The sequence below is a fragment of the Narcine bancroftii genome, chromosome 2 (assembly GCF_036971445.1).
Source record: "Narcine bancroftii isolate sNarBan1 chromosome 2, sNarBan1.hap1, whole genome shotgun sequence".
Taxonomy (NCBI): domain Eukaryota; kingdom Metazoa; phylum Chordata; class Chondrichthyes; order Torpediniformes; family Narcinidae; genus Narcine; species Narcine bancroftii.
The window spans coordinates 195,303,640-195,328,634 of record NC_091470.1 but is presented as its reverse complement, the minus strand read 5'-3'; the positions used below and the strand labels follow the sequence as shown (position 1 = coordinate 195,328,634).

The 24,995-nt window shown below is 44.8% G+C and overlaps 2 protein-coding genes across 14 annotated transcripts in view; one reads left to right on the top strand and one right to left on the bottom strand.

Moving 5' to 3' along the window:
* Nucleotides 1–20,274, bottom strand: part of LOC138754901 (uncharacterized) — a 37,283-nt gene extending 17,009 nt beyond the window's left edge. The window contains exons 1-3 of one of the 4 annotated variants that reach the window (XM_069919881.1): nucleotides 20,100–20,274; nucleotides 18,365–18,539; nucleotides 562–742 (exon numbers count right to left, since the gene is read on the bottom strand). In XM_069919881.1, coding sequence (XP_069775982.1) covers nucleotides 562–710 — 149 coding nt within the window. In that variant the 5' untranslated portion in view covers nucleotides 711–742; nucleotides 18,365–18,539; nucleotides 20,100–20,274. Of the gene's footprint in view, nucleotides 1–561; nucleotides 743–1,434; nucleotides 1,851–18,364; nucleotides 18,540–20,099 lie in introns of all 4 variants that reach the window. The other 3 variants (XM_069919882.1, XM_069919880.1, XM_069919883.1) reach the window with 3 other exon arrangements.
* A 20-nt stretch (nucleotides 20,275–20,294) lies between these two features.
* LOC138754900 (GRB10-interacting GYF protein 2-like) overlaps nucleotides 20,295–24,995 on the top strand; it is a 128,264-nt gene continuing 123,563 nt past the window's right edge. For 6 of the 10 annotated variants that reach the window (XM_069919877.1, XM_069919873.1, XM_069919872.1 and 3 more), the window contains exon 1: nucleotides 20,296–20,409. The gene's annotated coding sequence lies outside the window, so the exon portion shown is untranslated. Of the gene's footprint in view, nucleotides 20,410–23,923; nucleotides 24,093–24,995 lie in introns of those variants that run through there. The other 4 variants (XM_069919876.1, XM_069919875.1, XM_069919878.1 and 1 more) reach the window with 3 other exon arrangements.

Here is a 24,995-nt window from a genome sequence, read left to right as displayed (position 1 = left end):
ACAGTCAGTGTAGTGATTAGCGCAACACTGTTACTGCATCAGCATTCGGGTCCAGGGTTTGAATTCCGCGCTGTCTGTAAGGAATTTGTACGTTCCCCTCGTGCTTGCATGTCCGAGACCTCCAGTTTCCTCCCACTGTTCAAGACGTACCAAGGGTTGCAGGTTAATTAGGTGTAATTAGGCAACATGGACTCATGGGCCTGAAGGGCCTGTTACCGTGCTATATGTCTTAATTTTTAATAAATCTATTTTTTTAACAATTTAGACCAGTGGATCTTTTTTCAACCCCCCCCGCCCCCCAACTCACATACCACCTTAAGTAATCCCTTACTATGCCATAGATGCTCTGTGGTTAGTAAGGGATTATTTAAAGTGGTATGTGAGTGGAAAAAATGTGGTTAAGAATCACTGTCCTAGACTCTCCTACCACGGGAAACAAACTTTCTACCATCTACTCTGCCATTGGCTTTCAACATTTGAAATGTTTCAATGAGGAAGAAAAAGATTGTAGATGGAGTTCAGGAAGGTTCATAAAACCCAGCAGCAAATTGTGGGGAATACCTGAGATAGTCACATTCTTCAGTAAGCCCCTCCTCTCCTGCATCAGACACAGTGCTGTCCAAGTCAGAAGTATAGGCCTCCGACTCAGAAGACCAATCCCAGCTTTGATTCTCCCAAATTCCTGCACGATTCCGACGTTCCTCTTCCATCGGTGACTCACAATTCCAGGAATATTCCTTCTCTGTCAAAAGAAACCGTGGCTAAGTCAAGTTGCCCTGAATACTGTAAAGCAAGTGGAAAGTCTGACTCAGTTACACTGAATTGTGGAAATTCACTTCCTCAACTTGCTGGCGTGTGAACTGAACGGGTGGCTGTGGGAGCGCTGGAGGCGAATCCAGTGAATCCAGGCGAATCCAGACTCAGTGAATCTGGGTGGGGGGAATTGTCTTTCTCCAACTGCAAGGGGTGCCAGGCAATGCTGACATTGAGTCTTTGCCTACCGTATGGTAGATCAAAGACACTTTCATGTAATATTACATTTCTGTCTTATGTGTGGATGGACCTCGGTCTGGAGTCCTCCCATTACCGGGCATTGAGGGGCTGAGACCAGAGGGGAAAGCCCCTCAAATAACAGAGGGGAGAGAAGCAACAAAGTGCCAAAGTGGTGGCAATGGTATGTGAATATAACCATGTACAGTGATGCAAATGTATGGATCTAGATTTTGAACAGTTTTCCTTTAGTAAATAATTTTTTACAAATAAAGTCTATTTTTGGTTAAAAAATGTTCACGTGTAGTGTGGACTGTGGAGGGTCACGTGACCTCTATGTCTGGAACCCAGTCAGAAGTCACAACACCTGCCAATCATGGTTGGACTCCACCCACCCATTGGTGCACACCTGACCACTGGCCCCTTTAATCACCTCATGATTACCTGGGCCAGATCCTCCAGCTCACTGCACCATAAAGTCCACCACGTTTAGCAGCTCTTCCTCTTTTGCTCTTGGCCCAGAGACAAACCCTGCTCCATTCCAGGTCACGAACTGCGAACATCGCTGGAGGAGTCGTTGGTAAGGTGTGCACTACACAGGGATCAGGGCTGTTTGATAGCATTGGAGCCGTGCCCACGCTGGACAAGGAACAGCAGGTCGCGCATTGTAATCCTTGGTTGTTACAAGTCTGCACACAGTTGCTGGTATCAGTAGTGTTATGTTCGACGATGTGACTGAGTGGTACTGTGTTTGTAAGAGCATTAGCAGTTGCTAGTATCAGTAGTGTTAAGTCCAATGTGACTGATTATACTGTGTTCAGATTCATAATCAGAGTACATGCAACCGAGATTCCTTTGTCCTGTTGGCACAGCAGAATTACCACTTATTAGTAATGCAAAAAATAAACTACACAGCGTAAACAAACAAAGAAATATAAACAGATAACAAATGCAAACAAACTGACTGTGCAATACACGATGTGTGATTGAGAGTACTAGTATGTTATCCCTGTTGCAATCTCCTTATGTGTGTTTTCAATACAAGAGGACATGAACTTAGAGTGAAAAGGGAAAGGTTTAGGGGGAACTTTTTCACTCCGAGAGTGGTGGGAGTGTGGAACGAGTTGCCATCCAAATGCGGGCTCACTCTTAAATTTTAAAAATAAACTGGATAGATACATGGATAGGAGAAGTCTGGAGGGTTATGGACTGGGTGCATGTCAGTGTGACTAGTGGTATGATGGGCCAAATGGCCTGTTTTCTGCTGCTGTAATGTTCTATAGTTCTAACATCGAACATTACAGCACAGTATAGGCCTTTCAGCCCTCGATATTGTGCCAACCCATATATTCCTTTACAAAGCATTAAGCCCTCCCTACCTCGAAGCCTCTATTTTTCATCCATCATGTGCTTGTCTAAAAGTGTATTAAATGCCCCTAATGTTCCAGCCTCCACCACCAACCCCGGCAAGGCATTCCAGGCACCCACAACTCTCTGCGTTTATTTAAAAAAAAAAAAAAAAACGGGAACTTACCCCTGATGTCTCCTCTAAACTTCCCTCCTCTGGTGTTTCCCACCCTCGGAAACAGGTGCTAGCCGTCCATCTTATCTATGTCTTTCAGAATCTTGTAGACTTCTATTAACTTTCTTCTCATCCCGTGTTCAGCCTGTTCAAGTTTTTTATTGATATAGCACATTTTTTTTCAACTTGCATTGACCAATGTGCTGTGTACAAACCAAGACAATCGACAGAAGCTACGTTTTTAACCTGGATTTAAGGCAGTTGAGGGAGGCGGGTTGTTTAATGTCCAGTTTTGGGGCCGCAATGATGAAGGCCCAGTCTCTCCTTTGTGTGCACTTAGATCATGGAACAGCCAGGTGTCCTGTTAGCTGACCTGACCTGATTGGGACCAGAGTAGGGCAAAAGCAGATCGGAGATATGGGGGTGTGGTGGTGGTGGTGGGCAAGGTCGTCACTGGAGTGATATGGTCCCTCCTTGGCACCTGACAGGACCCTAGCGGCATCATTCTGAACCAATTGGAGGTGGGTTAGGAAAGACTGGCTAATCCCAGTGTATAGAGAGTTAGTGTCGTCCAGACGCGAGATGTTAAGGGCATGAATAACCTTTTTGAAGTCCTTGAGTGAGAGGTACAGTTTTAACAATGGAGCGGAGCTGCAAAAAAAAAGGCTTCACCACAACATTGACCATTTTGTCAAATTTGAAGGCAGGGTCGAATAGGACCCCAAGGGATTTAATGTGGGGTTTAATAAGAGTGGATAGATTACCTTGGGAGTCATATAACTTTTTGGTGAAATTAGGGGGGGGTGGGAAGGATGATCTCAGATTTTGTCTCATTAAGTTGGAGAAAGTTGCAGGCCATCCCCAGCATTTTATGTCTTCCAGACAGTTGGTGAGGTTGGTGATTTTTGACTGGAGATCTGGTTTTAGATAGAGGTAGAGCTGGGTGTCATTGGAAGGAGATGCCATGTTTCTGCACGATATGGCCGAGGGGGAGCATGTACAGTGAGAAAAGAATGGGGCCAAGGATGGATCCTTGCAGGAAAGGGTGACTGAGGCAGATGTGTAGTTGCCCAAGTTGACTGTGAAAACCCAGTCATTGAGGTAAGATTTGAACCAGCTCATTGCCATGCCATTGATCCCAGTCTATTAGAATAGTGTGATCGCTGGGGTCTAGGAGCATTAAAACAGCAGTGCTGCTAGAGTCCATGGTAAGGTGTAGGTCTTTGTATACCCTCAAAAAAGCTGACTCTGTTATTTTATTTTGGTGAAGGTGGAGAGATAGTTGGTTGTATTATTTTTGAAAGGACTTTGGAGAGGAAGTTTTGAAACAGGGGGCTGTAATTTTGGGGATTAGTTGGGGGTCAAGTTTAGGTTTTTTCAGGAGGGGCTGAACCACTGCACGTTTGGAGCAGGTTGGGACAGAGCCAGTGGCTCGGGAGCTGTTGGTGATGGAGAGGACGCTCGGACCATCCTTCAGGAGGGATAGCGTCAAGGGGGCAGGGTGTAGGTTTCATGGTAAACACGATCTTTCTGAGGGTGGGTAGTGTAATGGGACCAAAGCCATCCAGGTTATGTGGACAGAGCTGTGATCCAGTTATGTTAAGGATGGTGGTGGGGGAAAGATGCTTTTCCTAATGTCCTCAACTTTGTTGATGAAGAATTTTTTAAATTCTTCACATTTGGCAGGAGATGTGGAGGGCCTACAACCAAGTTAATGGTGGTAAAGAGAATTTTGGAGTTATGGGAGTTATTGGCAATTAGGTTGCCAAGGTATCTTGTTCTCTCAGCCTCCACCGCATCCTGATATGCGTTTTAGGATCTCAAGGTTTATCTCACTTCCATCACTGTTTGGCCTTCCTGCATTCTCTCCTTAGGGCTCTGGTCACATTGTTAAGCCAAGGGACCATCTTGGGCTTGGATTTTTTCTAATTTGAGTTGAGCCACAGTGTCCAGGATTGAAGAGCAGGTTGCATTGAATAGGGAAGTGAGCTCCTCAGTGTTGAGATGGGGAGGAGGCGCTTCAGTGGTGGGAGTACCTAGAGCAGCAATGAGGGCTCTTCTGACATCGGGAGTGGTGATGGGGGGCGGGGGATTTGTTAGGGGGCAGAGAAAGATCAAAAGTGGCGGCAGTGTGGTCCAATACACCTGTGTCAATTAATGTTGGGTTGATGATGGTTAGGTCAGCTGAAGGACTAGATCAAGTGTGTGGCCTAGGTTGTGGGTGGGTCCAGCAGGCAGCAGATCTAAGTCGAAGGATTCCAGTAAGTGCATAAACTCACCTACCAAGGTTTTAGATGGGCAACAAACATGAATACTGAGAAGTCTCTGAGAATCAGAACTCTGTCAAAGTTTTACATGGCGTGAGAGAATTAGGTAATGAAGTAACTCGTTGCTCTTTGAACCCACCGAACCCTTCCCTTCCCACACAACTTGACCATAAATGGCATCTGATCCGGGCGTTGGGTTAATGGTATTTCACAATTCTTGGAGGAGGCTGTACACCCAATTGCTTTCAGGCAGTGAGCTCTCAGCTGTCATCACTCAGCAAGTGAAATAAAGTTTAATTAGCTCCCATTCATTGTAAGGCAAGGGCAGTGGCAGGGACATTTTGTACCTGTACCACGAATGTTTAATTAGAAATGATGAATTTCATAACTTCTGGTCATTAAAATCTCTGCACAAAATTAATATATTGGCTATTTCCCAGGTTCTGTAGAGGGATTGAATCTCACAAATCAGCTGAGGCTGTTCAGCCTTTCATATGTGTGCCGACTCAATGATAGCATTGTACACCCCATAAAATTGAAAACTGGTCTTCGAAAGTTGTGTTCTTAATTTATTGTTACAATGAACCCAATTCTGTCAGATATTTTACATTTTATGACAAAAAGTTCTCGTTTCCGCTCCCCTGCAATTATTTTAATTCTATGCCCTTGGATTTAAAATAATTTGAAAGAGGTGGACCACTCATACAAGCAAAATAACAAACATTTAACTATGTCCTGTAACACGATATACAAAAGATTGTGCGTTAGTTTATACTACAACACTATGGGGCAGAACACCCATTGTGGAGCTTATGAACTTCAGAACCAGTAGTTTCCTGGATTAAGTGCACCAGGTGGTGCTTTTAGATCCATTTCTCGCTTATCTACCCTGACTCCCTTTACCCCCAGATGCAACAAACACAGGATTCCTCTTGTCCTGACCTACCAGCCTCCACATCCAACACATTATCCTCCATAATTTCCGCCACCTACGACATGATCCAACACATCTTTCACTCTCTGCCTTCCATTTGGACTGCTTCCTCTGTGATTCCCTCGTCCATTCATCCCTTCCCACCAAACGCCCCCCCCCCACCTTCTCGTGTCAGCAGGAAGTGCCGTGCTTGCACCCACACCTCGTCCACCACCATTCGGGGCCCCAAATAGTCCTTCCAAGTGAACCAACACTTCACATGTTTCTGCGGGATTGATCTCCTGCATCCAGTGCTCCCATTTGTGGCATTTCCTACATCGGAGACTGGAAGATCGCTTTGCTGAGCTACCTTCTCTCTGTCCACGTCAGTGATAGGTATCTCCCAGTTTCCAACCGTTTCAATTCTGTGCCCCACTCCCATGCTGACATATCTGCCCATGGCTTCATGTTCTATCCCACCAAGACCACCTGTAAATTGGAGGAACAACACTTGATTTTCCACTGAGCACTCTCCAAAAGGATGGCATTAACTGACAGTTTCTGCTGACCGTTCTCCCTCTATCTTCTTTCCTCCAGCCCTCCACCACCTTCTCTCTCCATCCTGAGCCATCCCTCCTTCTGTTGTTTGCTGGTGTGCCCTCCCTCCCTTATCCACCTATTACCTCCTGCCTGTGGGACTGTGCTCCTCCCCCTCCCTCACCATTTTGTTCGGGTGCCAGACCACATTATGACAAAGGCTCAGGCCCAAAATGTTGGTTATGCATCTTCAACCACGTTGTCTGCAGACTTTCTTGTTTCACTTCTTGTGCTGTTGGAGGTTTGAAATGAGAGTTTACATCCATTCGCTATCCAGTGGAATAGCAGGTATCGTGTCTTCCCAGGCAGAATAGTTGGCAACACTCTTTTAAACTCTTTCTTGAAGGGTGGACAGCGACCGGTGTGCATGGAAATGTGAAACACTCATTTTTTGTTGAAACATCGTTGTGTGAAACACTCTGCTTTGCTGAGCACATCAGCTCTGTCCAACGCAATAGGGTAGATCTCCCATGGCCACCCATTTCATTCCCTTGCTGACATGCCTGTCCATGGTCTTATTCCTGCCAGCCTAAGACCATCCACAAATTGGAGGAACAGCACCTCGTCTTCTGTCTGGAACCCTCCAACCAGATGGCATTAACGTCGACTTCTCCAGTTTCTTAGCTGCCCCACCCCCTCCACTTCTCCCCCCAGTCGCCTTCCCCTAGCTGTCTCTCTCTCTCTCCTTTCATACAAACAAAATCTCACCTCTCCCCTCATTATTATCCAATTAACATCTTTCGTTGTTTTGAATCCTGGCCCAGAGCACAGAGTACTCTCTGTCTTCTGAGATTTTCTGGGGTTTTTTTTAAAACTTATTCCTTGAAGAAGAGCGCAGGTCCAAAATGTCAGCAATATATCTTTATCTCCTATGAGTTTCTCCAGCACTTAGTGTGTTTTTACTACATGGCTATTATGGAGAAGATTAACAACTTTTATAAATCAAATGGCCTTCATAAACCAAAGTATTGAGTGTAAGAGTTGGGATGTTATGGTCAAGTTGAGAGACATTGGCACTGCCAAATTTGGAGTATTGTGTGCAGTTTTGGTCACCTAACTGCAGGAAAGATATAAAAAAGATTTACTAGGATGTTGGCTGGACTTCAGGAACTGGGATTGGCTAAACAGGTCAGGACTTTATTCCTCTAGGCCTAGAGAGTAGAAGAATGAGTGGAGATTTGATTGAGGTATTTAAAATTATGAGGGGTGCAGACAGAGTAAATGTAGGTAGGCTTTTTCCGCTGAAGATTCACATGAGAAGACATGGGTTAAGGTTGAAAGTGTATAGGTTTAGGGGAAACTTCTTCATACTGAGAGTGGTGGGAATGTGGAACAAGCTGCCAGCTTAAGTGGTAAATGCAGGTTCAATTTTGACATTTAAGAAGAATTTGGACAGGTACATGGATGAAATGGGTGTGGATGGCTATGGACTGGGTGCAGGGCAGTGGGACTAGGCAGAAAAAAAATAGCTCAGCACAGACTAGAAGGGCCTGTTTTTGTGCTGTAATGTTCTATGGTTCTAACTCAGAGAAAAGGAAAACATGGTGAAATTAAAATGCGCATCTTTCTGGCCGTTGAATGTTGGAGCGAGCTGCACCAGGCTTCTTGGGGTGTCAGAGGATGGAAATACTTGCATCCACCCCAGCTGATTTCCTGACCGGAAGTGGGCTCACTGCCTCGGTTCGTGGAGCTCATGGCCGCTGGCCCTCGTCTCACTCCTGGGGTTGATGGTTCGTAATCGCCGACTTCCATCCCTCCTTCAAAATGCTAACAAATTGAAAAGTTGCATCATGAAAGGAGGACCCAGAAGCAGGAGTCTAATGGCAGGTTACCAATCTCCACCCACATCCTCAATCCCTTTGCCAAGAAATGCATGGTACAGTGAGTTGGAGGTAGGGAGCAGCTGAATTGACACTGGCACTGGATCAACTCTCAAGATTCTTTCTATGCTAGCCCATTTTCCTTCATGTTAAAGAGATCTGATATTATTTGAATGGCTACTCAGTTTGGCACAAACCCAGATTATCACACAGTTGATTCTAAATGCATCTAGAGGGTGGTGAATCTGTGGAATTTGTTGTCACAGGCAGTTATGGAGGCCAGGCCATTTAAGGCAGAGATGGATAGATTCTTGATTAGCCAGGGGATCAAAGATTATGGGGAGAAGGCTGAGTGGAAGAATGGATCAGCTCATGATTGAATGGCAGGGCATATTCAATGGGCTGAATAGCCTATTTCTGCTCCTAAGACCACAAGATAACCCCAACCCCACCCCGAGGACTCTGTTCAAAGTCTACAGGCCCCCTCATTGTGAAGGTCAACTTCTACCATATTTCTCTCCCACTGACTACAGAACATCTTTTAAATATTCACGTTGCATCTTACTATACAACAGGGTTTGAATGAGGTATATTTCTAAACATTTCTAAATGTTTCAGAATAATCTATTGTAGAAAACAAACCATTTTAGATTGAGAAGAGGGGGACAAAGCCAATGACCCTGGGACAAGGCCATGTGGTTGGGTAGGGCTATTTGGGGAAGAGCTGAGCCATGATGAGACTGGGAGAGAAGGAAAGGGAAGGGACAGAGACAAAATGGATAGAGGGTGGAAAAATGGAGGGAGATGTAGGGAAGGAAGGGTGGGGGGGGGGGGGGGGAGAGTGGTTGGTTGGGACTGCCATGCACACCCAACCAGTGGCATGTCTAGACCCCTTCACACGGTGCTGGATGCGAGGCAGCGCATGTGCATAGTGAGCAGCACACCCCTTATAGAGAGGAAGAATGCAGACCATACACTGTGGGTGCGCAGCTCTTGCAGTGGATGGTCCGGTTGAAAAAATAACGCTAGGGCACAAGCACATTGTTCCCTCTGCAAGACCCTACCCATGCAGGGTGCACAGCAAGATCGCATTCACATGGGAGGGGGACACAGCAAGATCTAACCTGCAGGTTGTGTGTGTGTGTGTGTGTGTGTGTGTGTGTGTGTGTGTGTGTGTGTGTGTGTGTGTGTGTGTGTGTGGTTTGCACAGCAAGATCCCACCAGTGGGAGAACACAGCAAGATCCCCTAGCCTTCTCAGGGGGTGCACAGCAAGATACAACTGGCGTGTGGTGCACAGCAAGATCCCATAAGTGCAGGGTATGTGCACAGCAATACCCCACCAGTGCAGGATTTGTGCACAGCATGATCCCACCAGTGTGATGGGAGTGCACAAGATGATCCCATGAAATAAAACATTTTGTCAGTGGGAAATGTTCCAATTTGAGCCAGGCAGCAGAGTCTGATGGGCGGCAAGATCCCACAAAAAAGTTTTGCCCATGGGAAGTTCCCTCTGGTGCCAATTTGTCACAACATGTTTATGAAAAGCAAGTTTCCAGAGATGTTCTCAACCTTTTTCTTTTCACTCGCATACCACATTTTGTAATCCCTTACTAACCATGGAGCATGCCACAGGTGTTCTATGGTTAATCAAGGATTATTCTAATGTGGTATGGAAGTGAAAAGAAAAAGGTTGAGAACCATTGGATTTATTCCCTGGAGTGTAGAAGAATGAGGGGAGATTTGATAGTAGTATTTAAAATTGTGGTGGGTATAGGCTTTTTCTACTGAGATTAGGTGAGATACAAACCAGGGTTAAGGGTGAAAAGTTTACAGGGAAGTTCTTCATGCAGAGAGTGGTGCTAATGTGGAATGAGTTAAAAGTGGTGAATGTACTCAATTTTACCATTTAAGAAGAATTTGGACAGGTATGTGGATGGGAGAGGGATGGAGGGCTGGGTGCAAGTCAGTGGAACTAGGCAGAAAAATATCTCGACACAGATTAGAAATGCCAAAGGGCCTGCTTTCTTTGCGGTAATGTTCAATAGTTCATTTCCTTGTCATGCAATAAAATACAAAAAAATGTAATATACGTGATATAGAAGTCTGCTGCAAGATAAACAACGTGGGTCTACCCATGCAAGCTCCTACGCTTATCAATGTATAAAGCCCCATAGACATTTGTTTTACCACAGAAAACTCGCAGTCAAATAAATGATTTTGCATCAATTCCTGTATTGGTCTTACATATTTGTAGGTTCATTGGGGGCAGAAACCCCTATTTTCTGGAATTTTGGCAACCAGCACCCTCAATCTACCGGCAAAAAAAAATCAAGGAAAATAAATGGGTAAAATATATTAAGTTTTAAATTGGCGTGTCTCGTCATTAGTTCTCCAATCACATCACATGCAATATCAAGCAACCGCAAAGAGTACACTTATCCAGTACCCACCAATCCCAGTAAGTGCCGGATACTTGGGGTTTTACTGTATTTGGGCAGCACAGGGTCATGGACCGGTTGTACCTGTTACAGTGCTGTGAGTCTAAATTTAAATACATGGTGCCTTCAACAACAAAATATCTCAAACAAAAACCTACATCAAGCCAGGTCATCAAAAGCTTGTTTAGGTAGATAGGAGTATGGTTTAAAAAAGAGAAACGATGAACAGAGATATTTGAAAGGAATTCTATCCCTTTGAGGTTTTGAAAGCTATAAGTCCTTGCGACAAACCCTTCCAGAGCATAATTTTTCTTCTGTTAACCATTAACTTCTCACACTAATAAACTCGCAGGCACCAGAATTATACTATGGAGAGAAAACTATACATAATTGAAAAATTATATCTTCTATTTCATAATAACCTCTAATCTTAACCACAAACTCCAAATACAAACAAACACTAATCTCATTCTTAACTGCCAACCATACGGTTCATTTGTGACCTGAACCACCGACAAGGATCAGGCATCAGAACTGGGATGCGGGAAGGGTTTCCGAGGGACCTCAGGCACTGAAGGCTTCCTCGTCATGTTGAAAGTTTGGATCTAGAGCCCAGGTTGCCAATGGTTTGGACAGATGTCTATGCGGTCACGGGAGCACTGGAGGCGAATCCAGACATGCAGCGACTCTGAAGGGACTACCTTTGCTTCTCTTTATCGTAAGGAGTCCCAGACAATTTCTGCTGATCTCATGGCAGACTTAATGCCTCTACTTCCTTAGGAGTTTGCAGAAGTTTGTTATGATATCAGAAACCCTGGCAAACTTTTACAGAGGTGTGGTGGAAAGTGGGCTGACCACCTGCATCATGGTCTGGTATTGGGACCCCAATGACCCTGAATGCAAAGCCCTCCAAAAGGTAATGGACACAGCCCAGGACATCACATCAAGAACATCTACAGGGGACACTGCAATGCTCATCAAGGATCCACACCACCCAGCACACGCTCTGTTCTCGCTGCTGCCATAAGGAAAGAGATGTCACACTCACACCACCAGGTTCAGGGACAGCTGCTCCCCCTCAACAACAAACTCAATCAGAGACTCATTTAAGGACTCTTACTTGTGCACTTTATTGAGTTTCCTTTTGTTCTCTCTGTATTGCAGTTTGTTTACATTCGTTATCTGTTTACAGTTGACGCTTGCACTGTGTAGTTTCTCTGCACTACCAATAAGTGGTCATTCTGCCCTGCCTGCAGGAAAAAGAATCTCAGGGTTGAATGTGATGTCATATATGTACTTTATGTACTCTGACAGTAAATCTGAAATGCAATTTCATGTAATACTACACCTGTTTTATCACATGACAATATCTTGAATCTTGAAATTATACTTCCAACAACTAACCCCAAATATTAAATCAAATTAAGAAAGTCTGCAGACACTGAGGTTGAGTGCAGTACACAAATGCGCTGGAGAAACTCAGCAGGTCCTCCATAGGAAGTAAAGGGTAACCAACATTTTTGGCCTGAGCCCTTTGGCAAGATATTCAAGGTCTTTTGCTCATAGCATGATGAAAGTGGATCAGCAAAGAGACACACAGGCTGCAGGCTGCTGATGCTTTATGGCCAAGGGACTCATGCCAGGCTGTGGGAGACTGAATTCGAGAGGGTGTCAAGGGCAAGAAGGGCTCCCGAAGATGCCTCAGGCACTGAAGGCTTCGTGATCGTGGCAGAGGTTCAGATCTGGAGCTCGGTTTGCCAATGGTTTGGGCCGAAGACTGTGTGGCTGTGGGAGCGCTAGAAATGAATCCACGAACACTCAGTGACTCGGTGAGGGGGCGGGGGGGTGGGGGTGGCTTTGGCTTCTCTTTCTCTGACTTCAAGGGGTGCCAGGCAATTTGTGCTGATGGCATCTTTGTCTGCCTTATGGTAGGCTATTGTAGGTAATATTACATTTTCTGAATCTTGAGACACTCAAGATGAGCACCAGCTCTTTCAGTTATACCTCAGCCAAAAGAGGTGGCTGTAAAGCACTCAATAGCATCCTAAAAGTGATTTAGAATCATCCCATAAATGCCCAACTTTTCTTTGTAATAAGCTACCCAAAAGCTCAGAAATTCCCTGCTTATGAAGTGCTCAGACATTGTAAGGGAGTCGCAGAACTCCTAAACAAATGCTCCCTATTTTCTCTTTCAATCACTAAGAGGTTCTGCCTATGACTCATTCAAAGAACAACAGTCTGAAAGGCCCTTGAGATCTTTCAATAACTAACGTAGTTTACAATTGATAGAATTTACCCTTACCTGAATCCCCGGGCATTGAAGCAACTGTCTCCACGTTAATGTGGTTTTGCTGGACTTGAACTTACACTTTGGGCATCCTGCTTGCTGTTGGTTAGTAACTGGCAATGCCTTGTTGAAGACTGACCACAGAGATCACTCCTGTCTGGCCTCTAGTCTAGTTTGCAATCAGGTTGAAAGCCAGGGATTGGCCCAGATCACACAATCAGAGGCTTCCTTTTGCAAAACCAGCTGAGCAACTGGAGCAAGGAACAGGAGCCAAATGAGGTGCTAATGGTCTCATTGTCTCAGGGAGGTGGCTTCCAATGGGCTGCTTCTGATTGAAAAATCCCTTCCCCCTCCATTGTAGTCACAGCTAAATATTGAATGAGGGACAAATCTTAAAATTGACCAATCTTTAGGAAGACAGGATGAGAGGTGGGGGAAGGGAAGTTTGAAACCACAAACTGGTTTTGTGGAGAACATTCTGACCGATTGCATCACTATCTGGTATGGAGGTGTCAAGAGACAGGAACAGGCTACAGAGAGAGTTGTGAACTTGGCCAGCACGATCACAGGCATCACTCCATTTAAGACAAGAGAGGGAGCCTCAAGAAACCAGCCTCTATCCTCAAGGGACCCTGCCACCTAGGCCATGCCCTCTTCTCACTGCTCCCATCAGGAAAGAGGTGCAGGAGCCTGAAGACGAACATCCAATGGTACAAAAATGCTTCTTCCCCTGATCAGATTTCTGAACAGATGTCGAACCACAGACACTACTTCACTTATTCTCTTTTTTTTTTGCATAAGCTATTTATATTTTAAATCTTGAATTTAGAACCATAGAATACTACAGCACAGAAACAGGCCCCTTGGCCCTTCTAGTCTGTGCCAAAGCATTTTTTTTGCCTAGTCCCACTCCCCTGCACCCAGTCCATAGCCCTCCATACCTCTCCCATTCATGTATCTGTCTAAATTACGGCAGGCAAAAGTTGACCTTTGTCATAATGTAAAAGTACTGAACATACAGCACGGTAATGAACCCGTGTGCCCAATTACACCCTATTAGCTTACACCCTCCAGAACATTTTGAAGTGGGAGGAAACTGCAGTCCCCGGGGAAAACCCACGCAGACACTGGGAGATCATACAAAAAACGTCAATTATGTATTTTTACCTTTGCTACATAAAGGACACTGTTTGACCTGAACTTCTCCAGCATTATGAGCTTTTTTATTTCAACCATGGTGTCTACAGAATTTTGTGATTTAGTATGGGAGAGCATACAAACTCCTTACAGACAACACAGGATTCGAACCCCTGTCCTGATCACTGGCGCTGTAACAGCTTTGCGCTAACCGCTAACCTGCCAGTCTGTATATCTCGTGGTTATTACATTTTTTTGCTTGAGTACATGACAATGAAATGAACCTTGAACTTGAGAGGCAAATATTGCAGGGTCTAACTCAACACTGGTACACTCAGTGAACAGATAAACATTTATTACACAAACTAAACCCTCACTGGAGGCACTCATTGTGGAGAGTGCGCAGATTGATTTGTGGAAGCATACAGTGTGGATGAATTTTCTGTTCTTTTGTGATCTGTCAGCACAGCAGATGGTGCTGTGGTGCCAATTAGTTTATCATCCGGAAGTTGCTAATGCATTGTGGTAGTTCTCCTCCAGCCCTTGTGGTCTCCCCTTATGATCTTAGCTTTCTATTTGATGACCTGCTAGTTGTACCCAACAACCTTTCTCTCAATTCCTCTGTCTCCATCAGAAGAACCTTTCTCTCAATTCTTCCATCTCCATCGCAAGAAACATCCTGTCTCCGATAAGGATTTCATTCTTTTCTCAGTCCCTCTGACACCCTCGTAAGACTTGACACACATCTTCTGCAAACCCACCAACTCCCACAGCCGCCTCGACTATGCCTCCTCATGCCCTGTCCCCTGTAAGAATTCCATTCTTTTCCCTCAATCCCTTGTCTCTGTCGCAAACTCCAGCATCTCTGTGTTTTTTACTACAATCACACCCTGCCAACTTGCGTTCCATTCCATTCTGCCATTTCTACCACTGTCATCCTGATTCCTCTACTCCTACCGTCCATTATTTTTAAAATTTAATTCTTAATTTAGATATACAGCACGATAACACTGGAGAACTAATATTTTCAAAAGGTTTGCTTCCTGAAAAACATTTTGAGATTATGATAGACAACTTCAAGCTGAACATGTAGGAAGTGGGAGAAACATTAAATTAACTTTTATTGAATTCAGCATGTTTAATCACATAATGATGCTGACACTGTGTTAGTTCAACTGACGTAAAAATGTTTTGCCGCTGATTTTCATTTGCACTCAGCATCTGATGCCTCTCATGTCGGCATCTAACAATAGTCGGCCAGCATTGATGGATTGCAGTTGCCCTGATATTGCTTTTCCATGGTCGCAATGTCCTGGTGATATCTTTCACCGTGTTTGTCACTGACGGCACTGAGATCAGCAGAGAAGTCGTCCAAGTGCGAATGCAGAGAATGAATTTTCAACGACACGTTGCGCTTCATGGTTCCGCATTTTCACAAAAATAGGTCATATCTAAACAACGATACATGGTAGGAAGATTTTAAAGTTGAATCTTTACAGTCTGTAAGGAGTTTGTACATTCTCCCTGTGTCTGTGTGGGTTTCCCTAGGGGCTCCAAATTCCTTCCACCATTCAAAATGTACCAGGGATGTTGGCTAATTGGGCGGCACAAACTCGATGGCCTGTTACTATGCTGTATGTCTGTGTTTTTTTAAAATTTAAAATATTTCACCTGCAAACTTGATGATACTGTTGGAACTAGATCTAGCAATGCAGTCATGGGTCAGTAACGTGAACAGGAGTGGACTGAGCACATTCTGCTACTGACCTGGATGGACCATGGTCTCTCTGTTAGAAAGTCCAGGATCCAGTTACAGAGAGGGGGTGTTGAGACCCAGTGAGGACAGTTCTCCATCTGGGTAATGATCATATTAAACATTGAGCTGAAGTCAAAGAACAGCAGCCTGGCGTATGATGTGTCATTCTCCAGGTGAGCCAGCACAGAGTGAATCATTCTCTGTGGGATGGTTTCTTTGACAGGCAAATTGAAATGGGTCCAGTGTCTCTGGGAGTGTACTTTCACCAGACACTCGAAGCATATAATAATGGTGGAGGTCAGTGCAACAGGGCGGTAGTAATTGAGGTCTGTTATTGTTGCCCTCTTGGGTACTGGGATGATGGTGGCTATCTTAATTTTAACATATGGGAGCTCTCCCTTGTTATGGTGTTGAATTGTGGCAGGGAGCAGTGGGCTTGTTGACTTTCCTTCACCACTACCACCACTTCCTTGCTGGTGTGTTTCCCGATTGCAGAAAAAAATGCCTTTGAGGTTGAATTTGCAGATGATACAAAGGTAGTTGAAGGCGCAGGTAATGATGTGGAAATGGAAAGGATGAAGAGAAACTTAGATAGATTAGCAGAATGAGCAAAGAAATGGCAAATGAAACATAATGTCATGCACTCTGGTAGAAGGAATGCAAAGGCAGACTATTGGATAGAGAAAATTCAAAATTCTGAGATGCAAGGGGACTTGGAATTCCTCGTGGAGGATACACTAAAGCAGGAGTGGGCAACTTTTTAATTTAGACATACAGCACACTAACAGGCCATTTCGGCCCATGAATCCATGCTGCCCAATTAACCTACACTCGTGGGCTGAAATGGCCTGTTATTGTGCTATATGTCTAAATTAAAAATTTTAAGTTTGGCCACTCCAAAATGAGTTGGTGGTGAAGAAGACGAATGCAATGTTGGCATTCATTTCAAGAGGAATAGGGATGTGATATTGAGGCTTTATAAGGCACCAGTGAGGCCACATTTGGAATACAGGGTACAGTTAGTTATGTGTTGCTTTTTTAAGAAAGGATGTGCTGGCATTGGAGAGAGTTCAGGGAAGATTCCCAAGAATTATTCCAGGAATAAAGGGATTAGCATATAAGGAACATTTGATAGCTCTTGGACTGTACTCCTTGGAGTTCAGAAGAATGCGGAGTGATGTTGAAAGCCCTAGATGTGGCAATGTTGTTTTCAATGCTAGGAGAGTCTAGGACAGTGGTTCTTAACTTTTTTTTCCTATTTACATACCACCTTAAGTAATTCCTTACTAACCACAAGAGTATCCATGGTACAGGATGTCATAGATGCTGTATGGTTAGTAAAGGATTACTTAAGGTGGTTTGTGAGTGGAAAATATGTTACGAACCACTGGTCTCGGACAAGAGGGCACAACTTCAGGAGTGAAGGGCGTTCATCCATTTAGATGCAGAGGAATTTCTTTAGCCATAGAGTGGTGGTGGCTGTGGAGGCCAGATCATTGGGTTAATTTAAGGCAGAGATTGATAGGTTCTTGGTTATCCAGGGCATCAAAGGTTATGGGGAGAAGGCGGGGCAGTGGGAAAATGGATCAGCTCATGATTAAATGATGGGGGAGACTCAGTGGGCTGAATAGCCTATTTCTGCTCCTACATCAATCGTTCTCAACCTTTTTCTTTCCACTCACATACACCTTAAGTAATCCCTTACCAACCATAGAGCACCTATGCCATCCATCAGCCGACACTTGCTGTCCATCAGCCTATGCTTGCTGACCATCCTATGCCATAAGTGCATAGATACTTTGGGGTTAGTAAAGGATTACTTAAGTGTTAGGTGCAGGGAAAGAAAAAGGTTGAGAATCACTGTCCCACATCTTATAGCCTTAACTTTTTAATGTGTGAGAGCTGTCCCACACTATCTCAGAGAATCATTCATGGACCCAACGCTCTAATGGCATTGTGCCTCTTCTTTCTCAGGAGTTAGTGGAGGTTTGGTACAACATCAGACACCCTAGCAAATTTCTACAGAGGCATGGTGGAAATTGTGCTGACCAGCAGCTTCACAGTCTGATATGGGGACACCAATACCCCCCTGAGCATAAAGTCCTGCAAAAGGTAGTGGACACGGCCTGGGACATCACAGGCAACCCTCCCCACCACTGAGAACATCTACGGGGAGCGCTGCTGTTGGAGAACAGCAGCAATCATCGAGAACCCACACCACCCAGCACACACTCGCTGTTCCCATCAGGACTTGCCCCACTAGGTTCAAGAAAAGCTGCTACCCCTCCACCATCAGACTCCTCAACAACAAACTCAAACAGGGCCCATTTAAGGACTTATTTTGTACATTATTGATTTGATATTGACATTATTGATTGACCCCCCCCCCCCCAGGGACGGTCATCATAGCGGCGGATCAGTGGAGGGGGTGGGTGTTCTGCAGTTGAGGGACCAGTGCATGCGGCGGGCTACTGCTGACTCAAGGTGAGGAACCTGTGGATGCTGTGGGCTACTGGAGATTGCTGTCAGGAGACTCACTGCAGAATGCAGGAGACTGGCTCGTAACTGGCTGGAAGGGTACCAGGTATTGGAACCAGGGTACGAGGAGGTGCCGGGGGCGCTGAAGGGTTCCTGACCGTGTTGGATGTTCAGATCTGGAGCTCGGGTTGCCAATGGACTCTGGATGGCTGCGGAAGCACTGGAGGTGAATCCATGGACATTCAGTGACTCTGGAGGATCCTCTTTGCTTCTTTCTGACTGTAAGTCTGACTGTAGAGGCACTTAGGCAATTCCTGCCGTTGGCGAATCTGTCTGCCTCGCAGCATGCAAAAAGAAATTTCATGTAGTATGACCCTGTTTTATTACTACGATAATAAATTGAATCTTTCTTTTACAATCTTTTTATTAATCATATTATAGGTAAACAATACATGAGGAGGAGTACATAATTAAAAAGGGAGAAAATTTCACTAAATGACATCATATAACCTAGAGCATGACACCACAATTGACGAATATGTTCTCATCTCCTCAAACTGAAATTTTCAAAAAATAAATATTTTATTATATAAAACTCCACCTAATCTAAAAAAGAAAGATTGGGCAGCCGATTCTGAGAATTTATTAATAAAAATTAATCATCTGGTCTTCATCAGTCTGGAAGGGAAAATAAATTATACTAACTAAGTCACGTGGAAATAACTTATGAAGGTCGCCAAGTCTCTTCAAATTTAACAGAAGTACCAATTTTGATTTTTTTTTTCGCTCTCTAATGCACAATCAGTTTGTTTACTTTTCTTTATTTGTTTTTGTGGGGTTTTTTTTGCATTACCTGCCTTACTGGCAGGAAAAAAGAGGCCCCTTTTTCACCGGCACCTTGTCCCAGGAATTGATGGGCAATTTACTGGTTAAGGGTCCAGTGGGAAAGCGAATCCTTCACCAAGCTGGCAGTGGGGATGTGGGTAGGTATGGAGGCCATCAATCCCTGGCATCAGCTGACGCCGGCACGCCGATTAACCCAGTGTGAAAAGGACGTCACACGTAATGTTCCTGGTTGAAGGTAGATTCTCCTATCACTAGGGATGACGTGGTCAGTGGGCACTTTCAAATTGCAGCCCCCTGGGTGGCTCTCGTGGGACCTGTGTGAGATTACTGGGTCCTGTGTGTCTCCTCCTTAATCCATCTGTGTGTCTCCCCCTTAAGAGGGAATCCCTCAATAACGTGGTGAGTGAGTGTTTAAGTTCCAGAGTAAGCTGGTGAGCCATTTCTCCTTTCATAATCAGTGGAAGAGGATGCCTGGGTAGATTTTATTGATCACCTCCGAGGTAGGTCTGGGACCCAGGGTAGATTTTGACCAGGCCTGACGGCCTTCAAGGTAGGTCTAGGACTTTGGGTAGATTTTGACTGGGCCTGACCACCTGTGATGTAGGTCTGGGACCCAGAGTAGATTTTGACCCGCCTGACCACCTCCGAGGTAGATCTAGGACTCAGGGTTGATTTTGACTGGGCCTGACCACCTCCAAGGTAGGTCTAGGACTCAGGGTAGATTTTGACCAGGCCTGACCACCTTCAAGGTAGGTCTGGGACCCGGGATAGATTTTGACCGGGCCTGAGCTCTCTGGGGTAGTTTTGACTGGCTTCCCCCGGGTAATAACCCTGTACATGGGTCTTCAACTTAGTAACTAGCAACATTTTACAAGGCAATTTGAAAAGGCCTGCAGTTAGTGTCCTGGTTAAGAGGGGCCCAGTGGGAACAGCAGGGCACTGCACGGCCAATTAAATGGGGTGCCAGCTTATCCCAGGGATAAGCTTATCCCAGAATGTGGTCTGACAATAAATCTGAATAAAAATAAAAGGATGAGAACCACTGACCTAGATCTTCATGTTAACGATGGCCTTCACGTTAGTGTATGTGCGGGAGCTTGCCCTGCCTTTGCTGTGGTGAGGGAGCAGGCGTCGAGCAGAGGACGGCCATCTTGCCGCCTTCCCTCCTCCCGTCAGCTCGGCGGCGGCGATAGTAGCGCGCCTCCCGCGCGGGCACGAGCGACATCCGGGTCCTGGCGGCCGGCGGCGGCGGCGGTGGTCACGTGAGCGGGTGCGCGGCGGCCATCTTAGAATCGGAGAACTCTGCGGAGAAGCCGCGGCGGCGACGACGGAGCGAGAGGCGAAGACGCGAGAGAGAGTGAGAGAGAGAGAGAGAGGGGGAGAGAGAGGCGCGGGCGGGCGGATCAGACACACACACACACACACACGCACACACCTTCCCCATCCCCATCCCCCCCTTTCCAGGGTAAGCCGGCATCGTGCGGGGCTTCACCCCACCCCCTCTCACCCTCCGGTGGGGGGGGGAGAGAGCGACGTTTCCCCTAGGCCCCGCGTCCCCCTGCCCTCAGGGTTGTGTAGGCCCCGACGCATCTCTCCTCCCCGGCCTCGAGTGGTCCGCGGGAGAGCCTGGGGCCTCCTGACTGAAGGGGAGGGACGAGGCTGTCAGGAGAGAAGTGGGGGGGGGGGGGGGTTGGTGGCGGGGGAGGCAGGTAAAACAACTCCCCCTTCTCCTGCAGCCGACCTCCATTTTCCTTCCTTATTAAATTATATTTTTATATTTAAAAAAAGGATCATAAACTCGGAGAGGGCTGAATGGAAAACAGACGTGGCAGCTCTGTGGCCGGACTCTTTATTATCCCAGAGGCTTGTAGTGTTAAATGTCAGCCCTTTTGTATTAATATTTCATTCATAATTAATCAACAATACTCCCAGAAAACGCCCCCCCAATCCAAGCAGATGGCGGTTTGTTTTGCTCTTGCAAGTTTTTAGTGGGCATTTAATATAAGACGGTCCTGTTTTTGAAAGGACCATTTGCATTGTGAATTTGTGACCTTTTCTTTTCCCCCCCACCCCACCCCCGGACTTGGAAGGACGCAAGGCTGGAGGAACTCAGCAGGTCAGACGGTGTACTTTGGACAGCAGAGATCAAGCTGCAATGTTCTGGGCTTGAGAGCCCTTCATCAAGACACCTATCTATAATTGTTTTTTTGCTCATGCTTTGATGAAGGTCTCTCAAGCCCGAAAAGTTGCTTGTTTGACCTGCTGAGCCTCTCCAGCGTTGTGTTTTTACTTCAGCCGCGGTGTTTAACTTCCCCTGTAACTTGAAGTTGTTCCCAACCTATTCCTTTCCTATTTAAGCCATGTTCAAGTGGTGACTTCAAACGATGGCTAGGGATCTTTGCATTCCCCCCCCCCCCATAACATTGGGGAAGACTGCTTTTGGGGGTGGGGAGGGGGGAATTTAACCTTTATGGAATTTAAACGTTTTTCCAATTTCAGTCTTGTCCAATGTTTTGAAGGATTGTGGCTGTTCACAAGGCCTTTTTGAAGATTTGCAATCAAAAATGTCTTGCATCTGTAAAAGCACTGCTGGAGAAACTCAGCAGGTCAAAGGGTGTAACCTTGCATGCAGCAAAGATACATAACCAACGTTTCAGGCGTTTTGTAGCTTTATCTTCGCTGTATTAAGTGCACTATTGACCAGCTGAGTTTCTCCAGCATTGGTGTCTACTGACTTTCGTGTTTTACTCATGTCTTGCATTACTGTCTTGCGGGTCACGGTAAACTTAAAAATAAGAATGTTAGCTTAATTGTAATGCATTTTAACAAGTAAAACTGGAGATGTTAGTATAAAATTTTAATTTTTCAATTTCCAATGCCAGGGAATGCTTGTATATTTAAGTGTTTTGTTTTTGTAATATAATTGTTGTGAACTCTGGAAATGTTCTGTTGCTGTGTGAACTTAGTGTTTATGTGGGCGTGCAATGATTTTGTGGTTGTGAGGTAGCAAAATAGCTATCCAAGCTAAATGGTTTCTTTGCTTGTTTGATAAGTGATGGATCAGTAATATTTTTCTGTGTGAGTACATTTGTAATGTACTATACTAGAGTTTAGAAATTGTGGCTCTAATTCCAGTTGAACCGGTGAATTTGCTATTCAAATGGACTAGTTGTCTAAATTAAACACATGTTGGAAATGCTTTGCAGAACTAGTTCTGATGCAGTATCATTGATGTAAAATACTTGCTGTGGTTCTCCTTCAAAGATGCTGCCTGTTTGAGTGAGAAGTTTTGGTAAATTCCAGTTTTTAGTGCCTTGATTGTAGTTGCAGTTTTATGAACTGTTGATTTTTTTTCTCAAAATGACTTTTATCCGAAATGAGAAGTCAAATTATCCTATCATTTATTTGAATCTCTAATTTTCTTTTTGTGTGTGCATGCACACACCAAGTTGATTTAGAGAAGCAACTAAATTAAAGTGTGCGTGTGTTGGTATCAGTGGAGATGATTAGAAATCCTTGATCCCATTCCTTACTATGTCCCTTTAACCAGCTTTCTCCCTATCTCCTTTTATGGTGTTCTCTCCCCTCACTTCTCGACTTTTAACTTCCACTTTCTGGTGTGCCTTTCCTTTTCCAGCCCTCCCATTCTTTTTCTCTTCTTTCTCCTGTCCCAACCCCATCTCTGTATTTTCTTCCTTAGTAGGTAAGTGGTTCATTTCGGTAGGTCAATTATGATGGCAGAATATAGTATTAATGGTAAGATTATTGGCAGAGTGGAGGATCAGAGGGATCTTGGGGTTCGAGTCTATAACACCTGCGCAGGTTGATGCAGTGGTTAAGAAGGCTTATGATATATTGACTTTAATCGTGGAATTGTATTTAGGAGCTGAGAGGTTGTAGTTATATAGGACCTTGGTCAGATGTGTGCAGTTCTGGTCACTTCACTATTCGAAGGATGTGGAGGAAGCCATAGAAAAGGTAGAGAGGAAATTTACAAGGATGTTGCCTGGATTAGGGAGCATGGCTTATGAAAAAAAATTGAGTGATCTCGGTCTTGTCTTCCTCCACTCCAAGGAGAAGAGAGGTGACCTGATGGAGGTGTTTAAGATGATGTGAGGCACTGATCTTGTGGATAGTCCAGTGCTTTTTCCCAGGGATGAAATGGTTGCCACAAGAAGACACGGGTTTAAGGTGCTGGGGAGTAGGTACAGAGGAGATGTCAGGGGCAAGTTTCTTTACACAGAAAGTGGTGGGTGTGTAGAATGACTGCTGGCAACGGTAGTTGAGGTGGATATGTGAGGGTCCTTTAAGAGGATTTTGGATGGGTGCATGGAGTTTAGCAAAAGAGGGTTATGGGAAAGCCTAGTAATTTCTATGGTAGGGACATATTTGACACAACTTTGTGGGCCTGTATTGTGCTGTAAGGTTTCTATGTTTAGATACTATAGTTTAATTTTCTGACAGTCATTGCATTTTGCAGTTTTAAATTTGAAACAATATTCCAAAATTAAACCTTGTATTTTAGAATGAGGTGTAGATACAAAATGTCATATTTCCTTATGATCCTATGTGACTGGGAGAGGCTTGAAACATCCCACAACTACCTCGCCAGTGTCACTGAAAGATGATGCTGTAAGATCAGAACAGGCCCTTTATGCTGTACTGACCTATATAAACCTACTTCACAATCAATCTAACTCTTTCCTTTCTCAGTCTATAACCCCCACCTCCTCCCCCCCCCCCCCCCCGTTTTTCTTGCTTCCATGTGCCCATCCAAGTCTCTTAAATGTTCCTATTGTATCAGTCTCAATCGCTGCCTCTGTCAGCATCCACCACGCTTTGTGCAAAGAAAAACCTTCCTCTCCCTAAACTTTGTTCCAATCACCTCAAACAGATGTCCTCCAGTATTGGCCATTGCGGTTCTGAGAAAAGGGTGGTGTCTTCTCTCTCCCCCTCATAGCCTTGTACATCTCTGTTAAGTCGCCTCTCACTCTCTGTTGCTCTAAAGAGAAAAGCTGTTGCTCTCTTGTGGGAATCCTGGTAATGGTTGTTATAGACTCTTTACTAGCAGTCAAGATAGCCATTGATCTTTTCCATTTGCTTTACCATCAGATATTAGTATTTACAGGGCACCTAATAAAGTAAACTTTCCCAGAACACTGTTAAATAGAGAGTTATTAAGATAGATGACAAAAAGCCTGGATATAATAGTCGGATTTAATGAGCAACTAAATGAAAAGAACAGGACAATTTCCTTCATTGAGGGCCTTTGTGCCAGGAGGTATGTTGCACAACATTTAGGTGACCAGAACCTGATCTGGACTATCTTGAAGGGTAATGTGGTTGGAAGTTTAGATAAAGCCTTGGACAGAGATGGTGAGGAATGGGCTGATGGTAATTTTGGAATTAGGATAATTATTTTCCTGCAAAATAACTCTTCAGCAAGCAAAGGGATATGATGGTGAATGTGATTTGATTGGTTTTGGGACACTGGCAGCAGAGTTTTACAGTTGTTAGGAGAGCTCTATTAAGTGCACTCTCATTTGGAATAATTGAACCAATAGGGTTTACTAACATGAAACCCATCAGCAACAATCCCTTCTATTTTCCCATTCTAGCATTTTTTTTTTGTGATGTGAGTGCTTATTCCTTGTGGGATACAGTTGCACAAATGCCGTGCTTTATCTAAATTTCTTATGAATGTGAGCTGGAAGGTCCCAGAGTAGTTGGCTCGTCCATTCAAATTAGGATAATCTTGAGACCGATTCCCAATCTGTACTGTATTAGCAGGCCTGAGGTCAACCTCAATTTATTTTGCCCTTCTTGACTGTCATCTAGTGACAGCTCCCCCTTGCAAACTGACCAACCATCAGTTTGGCTTTAGTACCCTGCTGTGATTGAATTGAAATTCAGTGCTTCAGCTTGCAGTTGAAGAATGGGCAG